The sequence below is a fragment of the Rhizophagus irregularis genome, chromosome 15 (genome assembly GCF_026210795.1).
Source record: "Rhizophagus irregularis chromosome 15, complete sequence".
Lineage (NCBI taxonomy): Eukaryota > Fungi > Glomeromycota > Glomeromycetes > Glomerales > Glomeraceae > Rhizophagus > Rhizophagus irregularis.
In genome coordinates this window covers 4,795,198-4,808,925 of record NC_089443.1, presented here as the reverse complement: position 1 = coordinate 4,808,925, position 13,728 = coordinate 4,795,198, and the positions used below count along the sequence as shown (strand labels likewise).

Genomic DNA, 13,728 nt, shown 5'->3' with positions numbered 1-13,728 from the left:
CATATCCACTGATCTAAATTAAGGAATTTGACAATAATTTAATAAAAATTAGGTAAATTAAATTTTGCAGAAATGATCACACTTGTTCTACATGATCATATGACAAAATATCAAGAAATTACTTCAACAAAAAGTTGCATTAAAAAATTTTTTTCTTTCGTAAACTTCCTATTAAACTTCCCATCAACTTCCCATTAACTTGTCAACCAGTTTTTACATCAAGTAAGTTGAGAATTTTTGCAAGTATATTAGTAATTATTTTACATTAGACATAACTTGGAACTGTTTTTTTATTTTTATTTTTTATAGTTTATAAAAAAAATTTATTTAGAAAGCAAAATTATTCAAAAAAATCTTTCAATAAAGAAATAACTCTAAATATTAATAACGATGATTTAGCGAAATTAAATTATGTATTGATTAGTTGTTTAATTATAATCTATTTGATATTTATTATTAATTATTTTTCAGTTAATTTTTTTTCATTAAATCATTAAATATTCTGGATTTTTGTAAAGTTTTTCTTTTTTTTTTAATAAACTAACTTTATAATATTTTTTTCCCTTTTTTTCTAGAAACTCCTTCTATTGGTTTTGGGTTAAAGAGGTAAATATTTTGGGAGAGGTCTTAAAAGTTTTTTTATATATATTTTTAACATTTTTTCTTATGTAGGAATGGGTTTTGATCAATTTTAATTGGTACTGCACCACATAATTGATGATTGGCAAATTCTGCAAATCGGCAGATATGATATTTATTTTTTATGAATTTTAGTAATATGAATTTTACTATAATTTATTTTATATATAAATTTAATAAATTTTACAGTAAAATTCATACAACTAATGAAGTTTTTATAAATATACAAAAATAATAATATTAAAGCAATCTTTAATTTTTTATAAAATAAATAATTTTTCTTTCAATTTATTGAATCAAAAACTATTATTTAAATGTTATTTTAAACTACTACCATTATCTATATATTCTATTATTATCATATTAGAATTTGAACCTTAATAATACCAATTATAATATAATTTGTAAAGGAAATAAAGAGGACAAAAAGAATACAAATAAGTGACTTAATTTTTTTAAAAAATTAGCTTACCTCTCTTTCTTTCTTAACAACGGTATAACCTTTCTCTTTCTTTTTTTTTTCTTTCTTATTCAAGATGACGCAAAAAAGGAAGTTAATAGACTCAGTAAAGTTAGCAGACTCAGAAAATTCAGCATAGAAATATCAAAAATTATGTAAAATTTTTTATGCTTTTTACTCCAATATTTACTTCTTTTCCATTGATTATTTCATCCAATTTTTTTTATATATTCATTTTTCCAAAAAGTGTTGTTAATTTTAATAGGAGAGAAAATTAATTATGTAAGAAATTACATTAATTCTAATACAATCCAGTTTTGAAAATTGACTAGGGATTATGTAATTCTACCTACTTGTTAATTTCTCCTCCAGTTAAATATAATTAATTCTCTTTTCCAAAATACTTTATAAATGGTTTCTTCAAATTTCACAAATCTAAAACATTATTTCCACTAGTCCAATTTTAGCATTACATGAATTACACCAATAATAATGTGACGTTATTCCATTTCGCAATAATTGTTTATAAACAAAAGTCAATCACAATCTTATCTTATTGGTCACGACGTGTATTCAATTAAGCAGCATATAATTCTATTACGTATTACCCTATAAAAAATTTTATCCGTTATTTCTGTAAAAACTCCGTAAAAATGAGCCTTTCACGGATCTATTCAAGAAAAATGTAAATAATTCGATAAATTTCGTATAAGATTATTAATTCCGGAAATATGGTTTCCTTTTACGAAAAAAAGATGGAATATAAAAAACGGTTCGACTGGGAAACTGTGGTATGACTGGAAGCCACGCGGCTTTTTCTACATAATCGGGAGGATCTTATTGAGAAGTCCGAAAAATATTTTTTCGATATATTTTTTTTCGATCGATATACAACACATTATATTGCTTTATTTTATTTATTTATTTATTAATTTTTTTAATTTTTTTTTTTTTTAGAGATTTTTCAATAAATAAAAAATTATCATAACTAAAAAAAACTAAATGTTTGTTAAATTGTAAATATCAAAAAATAAAAATAAAAAAAATTATCATTTAAAATTATTTTCAAAATAGGTTTAAAAATATGCACACGCGAAATTAAAGGAACTAGAAATTTATTATCAAAATAAATTATTTATAATAAAATTTGGAAAAATAGAATAATATATTAAGTACAAGAAAGGAATAATATTAAGAAAAAAAAACCCCAAAAAAAAACCCAACACGAAAACCCCATATTATAAAAAAAAAAAGAACCACAAACAACTACAGTATTTCTAGATTTCTATGTATATATAAAAATTAAATTTTAATAAAATGAAAATGCTAAATGACACGTAATGCGTATTTTTTTTTTCTATTTTGATTTATATATATATATATATTATATTGGTTTAATTTTTTTAATACATCAAGAGACCAAATATTAAACCAACCAAATTCAAACCAAATGCAGAAGTAATTTTATCAGCTGAACTGGTAGATGATGGAGTTGGTGATTCAGCAAAAGCAGCTGTAGGTGCAGGTGAAGAAGAGGGATAAGCAGCAGCAGCAGGAGCTGGAGCTGGAGCTGGAGCTGGAGCGGGAGGAGCTTTTTTACCTGCAGCAGGAGCAGCAGCAGGAGCAGCAGCAGCAGGAGCAGCGCCAGCTTTTCCTTCTACGTAGGCTTGTAAACCAGTACATTGTTCTACTGTAACAAATGTGTAACCTTTGGCTTTAATCATATCAATGATTTTGGGGACATAAGCGACGCTATAGTCCTTAATATCATGTTGTAATGTAATAAAGGAATCAACCTTTGGATTGGAAGGATTAATAATTGTTTGCATATTGGTGAAAAGTTTTGGTTGGTCAGCAACTTTTCCTTCATATTGCCAATCATTAGAGTCACAATTCCATTGTATTACGTTTAAGCCCATTTGTCCTTCTAGGACTTTAGCACAAGCAGCGTTACAATTACCGAAAGGAGGTCTTAAATTATAAAAAAAAATTCAAAAAGTTAGATAATAATAATAAAAAAAAAAAAAGAAATATAAAATAAAAAAAAAAAAATAATTAGATAATTCATACCTGGCCATTTTTGGAGTTATACCAATAGTAGTTTTAACAGCATTAAGATTTATTGTATATTCATCTAAAATTTTTGCAGGTGCTAACGTATTCATATCAGCATGCGTATTTGAATGGAGAGCAATTTGATGACCTGCATTGTAAGCAGCTTTAAGAGCATCTGGAAATTCCTTTACGGCTGTGCCTAAAACAAAAAATGTAGCAGGAATTTTTGCAGCAGCTAAATGTTCTAATAATTTAGGAGTGAATGGAGAAGGACCATCATCAAAAGTTAAAGCAACTTCTCCTGGTGTTTTACACTTGAAAACGTAATTAGGACCTTCATCTTGTGCTGATACACCTCCTAACACAGCTAAAGTAGCTACTGAGATTAAATTAAAGAAAGTAAATGACAAATGCATTTTTGCAATGAAATAGTTTAATTTATTAAGTGGTATATATCAAAAGTCGAAAAAAAAAATGAGAGGAATTAAAAAAAAATCTTTTTTTTTTTTTTTGAACAAATTGAAATGATAAAGGGAAAAGCGGGATTAAAGAAGGGTTTAAATAAGTTTTGAATTTTTTTTTTTGTTCGACTATAATTTAATATAAATATATATCTCTTCATTAGTAAATAAAAAATGCGATTTCCAAATAAAGTATCAGCTTAAATTAAAAATATGCAAGTAGATTATGAAGATGATAATATGATGTGGCTTAAAAAAAAATATAATAAAAAAAAAAGAAACAAATCTAAATATAACCGAATATCGTTCGCAGGGGTAGAAAAAAAAGAATAAAAATAGAAATAAAAAATTTAAATGAAACTTATTTTTCAAACCTGAATCATGAAATCATGAAAAGGAACAAAAAAAAGATGGCTTTGTAAAAGACGTGATTTTTTCTTAATAAAAATAAGATATTATTTGAAAGTGGCAAATAAATATAGTAAATATGGAAATATAGTAAAAATACTGCGCGTAACAATTGCAGTGACAGCGTTTCAAAAGGGAAGAAAAGGAGAAAAGAAATGGATAAATTTAGAGACAAATGACTTAATTGTTACAGATTTGACTCGGATTGTTTATATTATATTTTTTTTTAAAAAACGAAATAAAAAAAACCATTTAGTAAGATTGTTTAGATTTTACTTTTTAGTTTAGAAACAGTTCACCCGTGTTAAACAAAGGAATATTCTATTCAATTGATTCTTAACCAAATAAAGTTAGTAAGAATTTAAATGTACATCAAAATAAATAAGCATGAGTGGAACTGTTTTGCATAAATATCTCAATTTTTAAAAAGAGACCCAGTAAATAAAAACCGACCGGAAATATGTACCACATGTTTAAATGACATTATAATATTTCTAATACAGGTCAAGAAAAAAAATAATTTTTTTTATTATTTTAATTTTTTGCTCGGAAAACTCCCTAATATTCATAATAGGAAATCGGTAAAAAAGGAAAGCCTTTAATTAATACAATGAAAAAAAAAAGGATATTATATCATTCAATCAGCAAGTAATTCATACTGTAATACGGGAATAACGGGATTATGTTGTTATATGAGAATGAGTAACTATGGATAAAATTAAATATGTAAATAATTTACTAAAATGTACGAAAATGTAAAATATATATGCTAAATATAATTTTTACAACCAAACTTTATATTAACCGTCCAGTGATAATTACAGTAGATCATTGAGGACCCTTTTTTTATACAGCAGAATAATTTTACTTTACGCGGAAAGTTCGATTATGATCTCTCTATTTTCATACTAATGTAATTGGTAAATTAGATAATCCATACATGATATTCAACATGAACAAATCAAATTAACAAATATGGAAATACGGTCATAAAAATATAATGTTTTACAAATTTCATTTTTATAAAAAAAAAATTGGGTTATAATCTCCGAAACTATAATATACTTTTTGAATTTATAATATACTTTAGATAACGATAACTACCCAAAGTATATTATTATTTAAAATATCCAAAGATTAAAAAAAAATATGTCGTATTTAATCATGCTTACATTATTTTTATTTAATTTTAATGTTTCACATTTATATTTCGTATATTTTCGTATATTTCGTCAAACAAATAATTGATCCAATCCAAATATTTGATGATTTTTTTGATTATTTTTTTTTTATTTTTAAAAATTTTTTTAAATTTTTTTTTTTCGGAAAAAAGCGAAAAAAATAAATTTTTTTTTAATTTAAAAATAAATTTTTTAACCATTTTTGGGAAATTTACTTTATAAAAAGTAAATTTTTTTAAAAAAAGTCACACTAAATTTGAATTATTTGCATATTAACAAAGATTTTTTTTATTATTATTCAATGACATACTTTTTTTGAGTTAGTTATTTATGCAATTGAAGATTCGAAAGAAGTATGCTAGATTTAGCCAAAAAAAAATATATTCTAATATAGTATAACAGTATGAAATTTTTTAATATTTTTTTTTATTTTATTTTTCAAAAATGTTTTAAAAAAAAATAAAAATAAAAAAATAAAAAAAAATAAAAATTTATTTTAATCATTGTTCATCCGAAAAGAAATAAAAATGTAATTATTAAAATTAAATTCACAATTCACAATTCCACAATTCACATGTTTTTAATAATAATAATAATTAAAAATGATAAAATTGGTATAAAAGGATTTATTGATGAATATCCCAGATTTTTTTCAGGTTTAACATCATAGTCCCTAATTAAGGTTCAGTGTACCAGGGAAAAAAATTATGGCGTTTTAAATTTGTGGCTTTTCTTTTTTTTATTTCCTTTTGAAATATATAATCAAAAAAACCTTATTTTATAAAAAATACATGGGAACTTCGGTAAATAGATTTTTTATTAAAAAGAAAATAATTATTTTTAACATATGATATAATATAATATTAATACTTAAAATTTTCCCTCCTGTAATTTTCTTTACTTATTTTAGAAAAAATCTCTCAAACGTTAATCATAATGCAATGATTTCTGTAAGGGTTATAATTGTTTTCTTTCGATTGGTCACGAGTCAATGTCTAAATTGACAAAACAAGTGTTTACCGCAGTAATCGCAGTATTTTCGTAAAAAAATTTTACCGATGTTACATTTTAACCGATCTACGCATATTTATACACACATGATACATCATCACCATTTTTTAATATTGTTACGCGGAACAATATAAAAAGGTTCCATCTATGTAGAGTCATCATTAGTTTAAATCATAATCTCTCTCTCTTCTTAGAAAAAAAAAAATTAAAATTTTAATAATGTCAAACTTAATTAATTATAGCAATGGTGAGATGAAAACATCAACCTTTGAAGAAAAGATGGAAAATGCGAATTTTCCAATGTCTGACAAAGGTCGTGTTTATCATGTAGAGGTAAAAAGAGGTGAAGGTATGCATCAAAATAGTTATTGTTTTTTTCTAAAAAAAAAAATAATGTTTTTATTTTAAACTTTATCATATTTTTAGTCGCGAATAGGATCATAACCGTTGGTGATCATACTAGAGCAGAAGAGTTTGCTCAATATCTTGATAAAGATTCTCCTTTATTTCGTTTGAGTTCTGCTAGGGGTTTCTTAACTATAACCGGTAAATATAAAGGTGTTCCTATCTCAATAATAGCAATCGGAATGGTAAGTTTTATTACTTTCCAGAAAAATTAAAAATTATAAAATCACATGATCTTTAATCCATCTCCTCACATCATCATCTTACATCTCTCATCGTCTCACCACATCGTCTCACAATATCACATTGTCTCACCGCATCATCTCACCGCATCATCTCTCCTTCACCCAGGGACTTCCTATGATGGATTTCTTTGTTAGAGAAGTTAGATCTGTTGTTGATGGTCAATTGGCTATTATAAGATTTGGTACTTGTGGTTCTATAGGTGCTGCTAGAACTGGTTCTATAATTGTACAAAATGCTGCTTTTGCCATTACTAGAAATTATAATTATTTCTCTGATACTGAAGAAATTGAATCTGAATTAACTGATGAAAAACCTTATAATTTTACAAAAATTTTTCATGCTGATCCTCAATTATATAAAAAAATTGAATTGGAATTAATAAACTCTTTTGGTGAAGATAATGTATTTACTGGTTTAAATGCTACTTGTGATTCATTTTATTCATCTCAAGGTCGTAAAGATGGAAATTTTCGTGATTATAATTCAAATTTAATTTCAACTATTTCTGATGTTTATCCCGAAGCTATTTCTTTAGAGATGGAAGCTTTTATGTTATTTCATCTAGCAAAATCAAGTACTTCTTTACCATTAAAAGATTCTAATAATACTATATTAAAAAATAGTATTAAAGCTGCTTCTGCTGCTATGGTAGTTGCTGATAGGGTTACAAATGATTTTATTAGTCCTGTTAAAGTTCATGATATACAAAAAGTTGCTGGTAAAGCTGTATTAAATGCTTTGGTTGATTTTGAATTAATTTATGTTCATCCTGATGATGATGATTGTGTTTGGAATCAAAATTAATTCTTTTTTTTCCTTTATAATCATTTTCCTTTATGTATTAATCATTTTCCTTTGTATTAATCATTTTCCTTTATAAATAAATAATAATCTTCCTTTATATAATAATAAATGTTTTTTTATCATTATATAAAGAAAAATTAATCCCTCCCTTTATTAATTAATTAATTAATTTACAAATTTAACTAAAAAAAAAGTATTTATACTATACAAAAGAAATTATTAAAAAAAAATACATATATAAAATACAATAATATAATTTCTCCGTTAATTTAATTATTATTTAACGTGAGGGAATACTTTAGGAAAAAGGGTAAATTGTTCATAACGATAAATAAGAAAAAAAAATGAGAGAAAAGGAAGGTAAGTTGTTTCAAGTTCATTACGATCAATGAATGATATTAAAGCTTAAGGATAAACGAGATCATTCTTTTGCACTGGATAATGTTGCAATCTAACATTAAATCGCCATATTAGGAAGTAAAAATAAAGCTACAAAAAAAAAATATATATATAAATATATATTATATATTGGTTATTTTAAATTTTTCTCAAAAGAATGAATACTTACCATTAATACGAAATCAACCACAAGGAAGAGAGCAAAAACATTAGATATTTGTTTAACTCCAGCTGTACAAAATTGATTTGGTAATTTTGGACTATCATATAATGCTGGTGGAGGTTTGAAACCATTATATTCTTCATGTGCTTGAACCCAACTAACTCCTCCATTATTACATGACCATATAATCCTATCTGAATATTTATTTAATGACCATACCATTACACCTGCTCTAACTGCTCCTAATACTATTATTACAGGATATAGTAAAAAGATAAATCTGCTAAATACATATGATCTTGATGAAAGTGCTATAACTGCCAGTAATGCTAACGCTCCTTGACCCATTGCATATCCACCATAGATTGCTGCTTCTTTAAAGAGCGTAAAGAAAAATTCTCCTAATTGAAATAAAAATATTCCAGCTCCAATTTGATATAACTATTATACATAAAACACGCAGAAACAATTGATTAGTTTAAGCATACATGCATAATGCATAATAATAATTAATTGAATTTTTAAGTTATCTTACCGCCATTATCACACCAAGAGCCATGGCTCCAGCTCGTAACGGAAATAATAAACAACAATTATCGCACCACATATTATATTATTTTGTAATAGAAAAAACGTATGGGACGTAAAGGTTCAGTCAAATAACTTTAAACAAATGTTAAGTTTGTCGTTAAAAGAAGTCGTTCAAGTTACTATATTGGTGTTTAAGTAAAATAAAACCGTTCAATAAAAAGAAATTAACAAAATATTCCCTGACTGAACTAAGGAGTCGTAAATAAAGAGCAGGTTGGTCTTGAAAAAAAAAAGCAGGAATTGAATTGAAATATATCTTTTTATATATAGATGATTGACAGTCCCTTTTACCCCCCTATTATTTTCTACTATATTGGGGATTCATATGTTTAAACATGACTTCATTATTGATTTCGTTACCAAAAAAAAAAAATTATCTCCTGTTGTGTAATTTAATAATTATTTTTGTTGCGTTTAACTTAATCTGTGGTTAATGAATGAAGTTTTATTGGATAATATCATCAAAATTTCAAAAGTAAAAAAGAGAAGTGTTACACTGACGGTCGCGAAATTCCTTTAACATCCCCAAATTTCATTCTATAAAATATTTTCATAACCCCAATGAATTAATTTTCTTTTTTTGACTTTAAAAAAATTTTTAATCGTCCTCTTCATATGAAAAAGAAATTATGCGAATTCCATTTTACGTAACAAATTTATAAATTTTGTAAAATAATGAAAACTTCATAAAAAGATATTTGTTTCTGAATTAAGAATGAGTAAAGGGACTGATTATCAACTTATTTATATACAATGAGATCATTATTAATATAGTTATTTATAGTTTGATGCTAAACATAGTTTCAGTTTCACAAATCAATCACATTGTTTTTTTGCCAACTTGCTTTTTTCTGTTTAATTACGCTAAAACGGTAATCAGAACTAAGAATTTTTAGGGAGAATAGTTTGGAAGTTGGGACTATATTTAGTCAAACACAATTTGTATATTGGCATTATAATGTTGGGTTGTACAAATCACTTGTTTTTGTGTAGCATATAATCATCGTGTTAAATAATGAAAATAATGAATTTTTAGAAAACTTCTTTAATTAATAAAATTAATATATTATAGATTTAAAATTTAAATATCTCCTAAATATAGTAATATAGTTATAATATATGCGAGATGTAGTAAATCATAAAAGTTATGATATAACATATTACATATTTTATTAATAGATTCGCGCTAAATGCATCGACAAAAATGACAAAAATTTTATGCATTGTCAAAAGAAAATTGGAATTAACAGTGTAAGTTGCTCGATTGGACATTTGGATATCCAATTGGGATATCCAACTGGATATACAGTATATTCATTTGTCCAAGTTGATAAGTTATATCTATAAATTATTTTAATGACACTTGTCACACTGTCGTTTAGACAATGTCCTTGGTGTCATTGGATAAATTAATATAATAAATTTCGATTTTTTTATATATTATTTATTGAATTTTGATATAAAAGTGCATTTATATTATTTATATTCTTGTTAAATAATCCTATGTCTATTATTATTTTTTATATGCTACTTTCATATTGTCAAAAAGATATTTTAATTATAACAGTTTTTGTAAAAAAGAGATCATATACAGTAGATATATAAGAATATAAATTTTTCTTTAAAGAAAATTCTTATAAATTAAAGTTACATATCATTTTAATTTTAAATTTTAATAATCAAAAATCAATTAAGAATAAAAAACTTTAGTATTTAAATATGAATTTAAAATTAATAATTTACATGTTTTCAGAAAAGTAAAATATTAACAAATATGATAAGTACACTATGCTATACTTTTCTAATAGGAAAAAAATATTTATTAATGTTTTGCTTTATATTTATATTTAATATAATTTATTATAAAGTTTTTTGATTGAAATCTAATATACATATAAAACTAAAATTAAAACCTAAAAGTCAAAAATATTTCAGTCTGAAAAATCTAAAAAAATTTAAAATAATTTTACAATTTTATATATAAAATTATAAGAATTTTCTAGAATTTTACCAAAATTCATGATTTTAAAAAGTAAATTTCTTAACAATTACTAGTTGAATCTTTTTAATATTTTGAAATAAATTAATTTTAAGTTAAATTAATTTTTGGCATTTATTTTACTACTTTAGCTATTCTGATTAAAAAGTTAAAATTTTTTTATTTACTTTAATAAAATGGATTATTATTATTATTATTATTATTTTATTATAGATGCAGTTTTGTCATACTATAATCATTGTCACTTATGTTTACTACCTGTGGATGTATTGGTCAAAATTAAAAAAATTAGACATATGGAAAATCGGCCAAAAATAAAACCAAAATTGGCTAATATTACAAATCGGCATATCTGATTGATGCCAATCAAACAATTTGATAAAAATTCAGCAAAAAATCATCATATTTGATTAACGGCTGATTGATGCTAGTTGAAATCAAAAAAAAATTGGACAAAATGGCAAATTAACCTAAAATTTACCTAATATTTAAATATGGTACTTCAGATTTATGGAAAATTGACAATTCAATAAAAATTCAATAAAAATTTGGCAAAAAATTATCATATTTGATTGATGGCTGATTGATGCTGGTTAAAATCAAAAAAAAAATTGCAAATCAACCTAAACTGAATTTATTCAATATTTAAATACAGTCAACTCTCTTTATAGTCACACATTTGGGACAGTCCATATTTGGTGATTATAAAGAGATGTGACTATATAAAAAATTTCTTATATTTGTATATCATAATTCCGGCCAAAAATTAACATAATTTTAGCCAGAATTATACTTAAAACTTTATTGTATCGTAACTTCGCCAATATTAATCGTAGAGAGATGATCTTACCGCCATTCGATTCGTCTTGATGAGACGGTTCTAATGGTATAAAATACGTCGAAATCCAATCACTAGATTAATTTCCGAAATTAAAAAAATATTAATGGTTTTTGTGTAATAACTCTGCCAATATTGATCCTAGAAAGACGATCTTACTACCATTCGATTCGTCTTGATGAGACGAATCTAATGGTATAAGATACACCGAAATCCAATCACTAGATCAATTTCCGAAATTAAAAAATATTAAATGGTTTTTAAGTAATAACTCCGTCAATATTGATCACAGAGAGATGAGCTTACCACCATTCGATTCGTCTCGATGAGGCGATTCCAACGAGCTATAAATCGTCTTTTTACAATTACTAGATACCGAGAAATCTAGCAAAATGTTAAATGGCGCAGTAAACGTAAATCAAGAAATATTATAATGCCGATGTTTAACATTTTGTTGAATAACTCGTCAGCCAGTGATCGGAAAAGGATAAAACTTCCCGTTGCCCTCACGACAATTTTTACATAAAAATAAAATAATTTTTTTCAAAGTTTTTTATTAAATTTTCTTTTATTTTTATCCTTCCTCTGGCCTATGGCCTCTTCTCATGACTTCTCAACTTTGAGTTGGGATGAAGTTCTTTCTAAACTTCGCGAAGTTGAGGACCTTTGCGCTAAGTGCGCCCTTAAACAAGAAACTCTTTTTGCTCGTTACAACTCTCTTCCTGACAACTCTTCCGCCAAGTCACGTGCTTACCTCGCTTTTGGCCCCCTCCGCCTACTAGACGACTCTCTTTCTGAACAAAAACGCCTTTTACACTTGCGCTTGGACTCTCTTTCGTCTACTGCGGATTCAAAAAAGGATTTCGCTATCCCCCCTGTTGACAATCATCCATCACATGATGATCCAATGAATGATGATCTACCTCCTCTTCCATTAGCTATTTGGGCTTCTAAACACGAGGCTGATCCTAATATCATCTTAGATTTATGTACCCCTTCTACACGATGCACCAATCGTTTACGCCCTTCACGGCATACTCCTAAATTTCTTTGTAAACGCGTATCCTCTATGATTTCCCCTGCATCCTTTAAGCGCGCACAGAAAATTAAAACTAAATTGTCTTTTGCGCGTTTGGTTTTATCCCCTTCTACAATACGTTTATTGGTTCCACCTTTACCACGTCCTTCCGAGCCTAAGAATTCTTTTCAAAATAATTTTCTGGATTCCTCTCTTATTACTCCCCAAATTTCAGCCTTAGTAGATACCGCTGATTATGACAATATCGTTCCTCCTCTAGCTTCTCCGGTCCTTTCTTTAAATAGTATTCCTGCGGAAATTTTTCCTGCGACTTCTGTTTCAGCCTTCCCTCATGATCACACATAGTGTTCATCTTACACTTTCACAATACGTACCATCCTGGATGGACGGATACGTCCTGCTCGAAATGTTGGCTCTAACCGTTTATATTCTATTCGACGAGGCAACTGTTACTTCCTTTTGGACCCCACTCCTGATTCGGATAATTGTTATTCGATTCATACCAATTCTCCTCTTCTTTCAACTACTGATCCCTTTCAATTTACATCTGATCGTCCTTCTCCTAACTTAAAATTTATTTTATCAAAATTTTTAACCTTTTTCTTTTACCGACAAAACCGTATTCCCTCTCATGCTCGACGTAAATATTTTAATAGATTACGCCAGCTTTTATTAACACAACGTGTTACCTCTCTTGCTCGTTGGTCATCTTCTCATCGTAATAATAGACGTACTCGTACTTTTATTCAATTTCGATATCATCAATCTTGCTTTTACCTTGGCCTTTATTTTGGTTGTCCGTTTTGCAAGACTCCTGCTGCCTATGTTATGTCTCAATTTCGTCATGCTTGTCATATTCATGACAAAAAACTTGTTCACACTCCTCCCCCTCCTTCTTCCCCTCCTTTCAGTTTACCTTGTAACCGTGTGTCTAAAAGACATGCTGATGGTTTTTATAAAGACGTAACTTCCCGACGCCTAGGAATTTCCTACCGCAAATCTTATGCTTTTCACCATGTTCTTGAGGAC

At 26.5% G+C, this 13,728-nt stretch overlaps 4 protein-coding genes across 4 annotated transcripts; 2 read left to right on the top strand and 2 right to left on the bottom strand.

The window, feature by feature from the left end:
• Positions 1-1,795: 1,795 nt before the first annotated feature.
• On the bottom strand, positions 1,796-4,250 carry OCT59_007783 (uncharacterized protein). Its single transcript, XM_066132318.1, has 2 exons — positions 3,170-4,250; positions 1,796-3,070 (listed from the first exon to the last, which is right to left on the bottom strand). Exons 1-2 carry the CDS (start codon positions 3,568-3,570, stop codon positions 2,503-2,505), a joined length of 969 nt encoding a protein of 322 aa, XP_065998923.1. The 5' UTR covers positions 3,571-4,250; the 3' UTR covers positions 1,796-2,502.
• Positions 4,251-6,379: 2,129 nt separating this feature from the next.
• On the top strand, positions 6,380-7,798 carry OCT59_007782 (uncharacterized protein). The gene is made up of 3 exons (XM_025322667.2): positions 6,380-6,564; positions 6,642-6,805; positions 6,972-7,798. The coding sequence occupies exons 1-3, from the start codon at positions 6,435-6,437 to the stop codon at positions 7,668-7,670; spliced, it is 993 nt and encodes a 330-aa protein (XP_025165748.1). The 5' UTR covers positions 6,380-6,434; the 3' UTR covers positions 7,671-7,798.
• On the bottom strand, positions 7,737-8,839 carry OCT59_007781 (uncharacterized protein; the record flags this gene model as incomplete). Its single annotated transcript, XM_025322666.2, has 3 exons — positions 7,737-8,159; positions 8,239-8,673; positions 8,768-8,839. The coding sequence occupies 3 exons, from the start codon at positions 8,837-8,839 to the stop codon at positions 8,076-8,078; spliced, it is 591 nt and encodes a 196-aa protein (XP_025165747.1). The 3' UTR covers positions 7,737-8,075.
• Positions 8,840-12,252: 3,413 nt separating this feature from the next.
• OCT59_007780 (uncharacterized protein) lies at positions 12,253-13,044 on the top strand (the record flags this gene model as incomplete). Its single annotated transcript, XM_066132302.1, has 1 exon — positions 12,253-13,044. The coding sequence occupies one exon, from the start codon at positions 12,253-12,255 to the stop codon at positions 13,042-13,044; it is 792 nt and encodes a 263-aa protein (XP_065998922.1).
• Between the last annotated feature and the right edge of the window lie 684 nt (positions 13,045-13,728).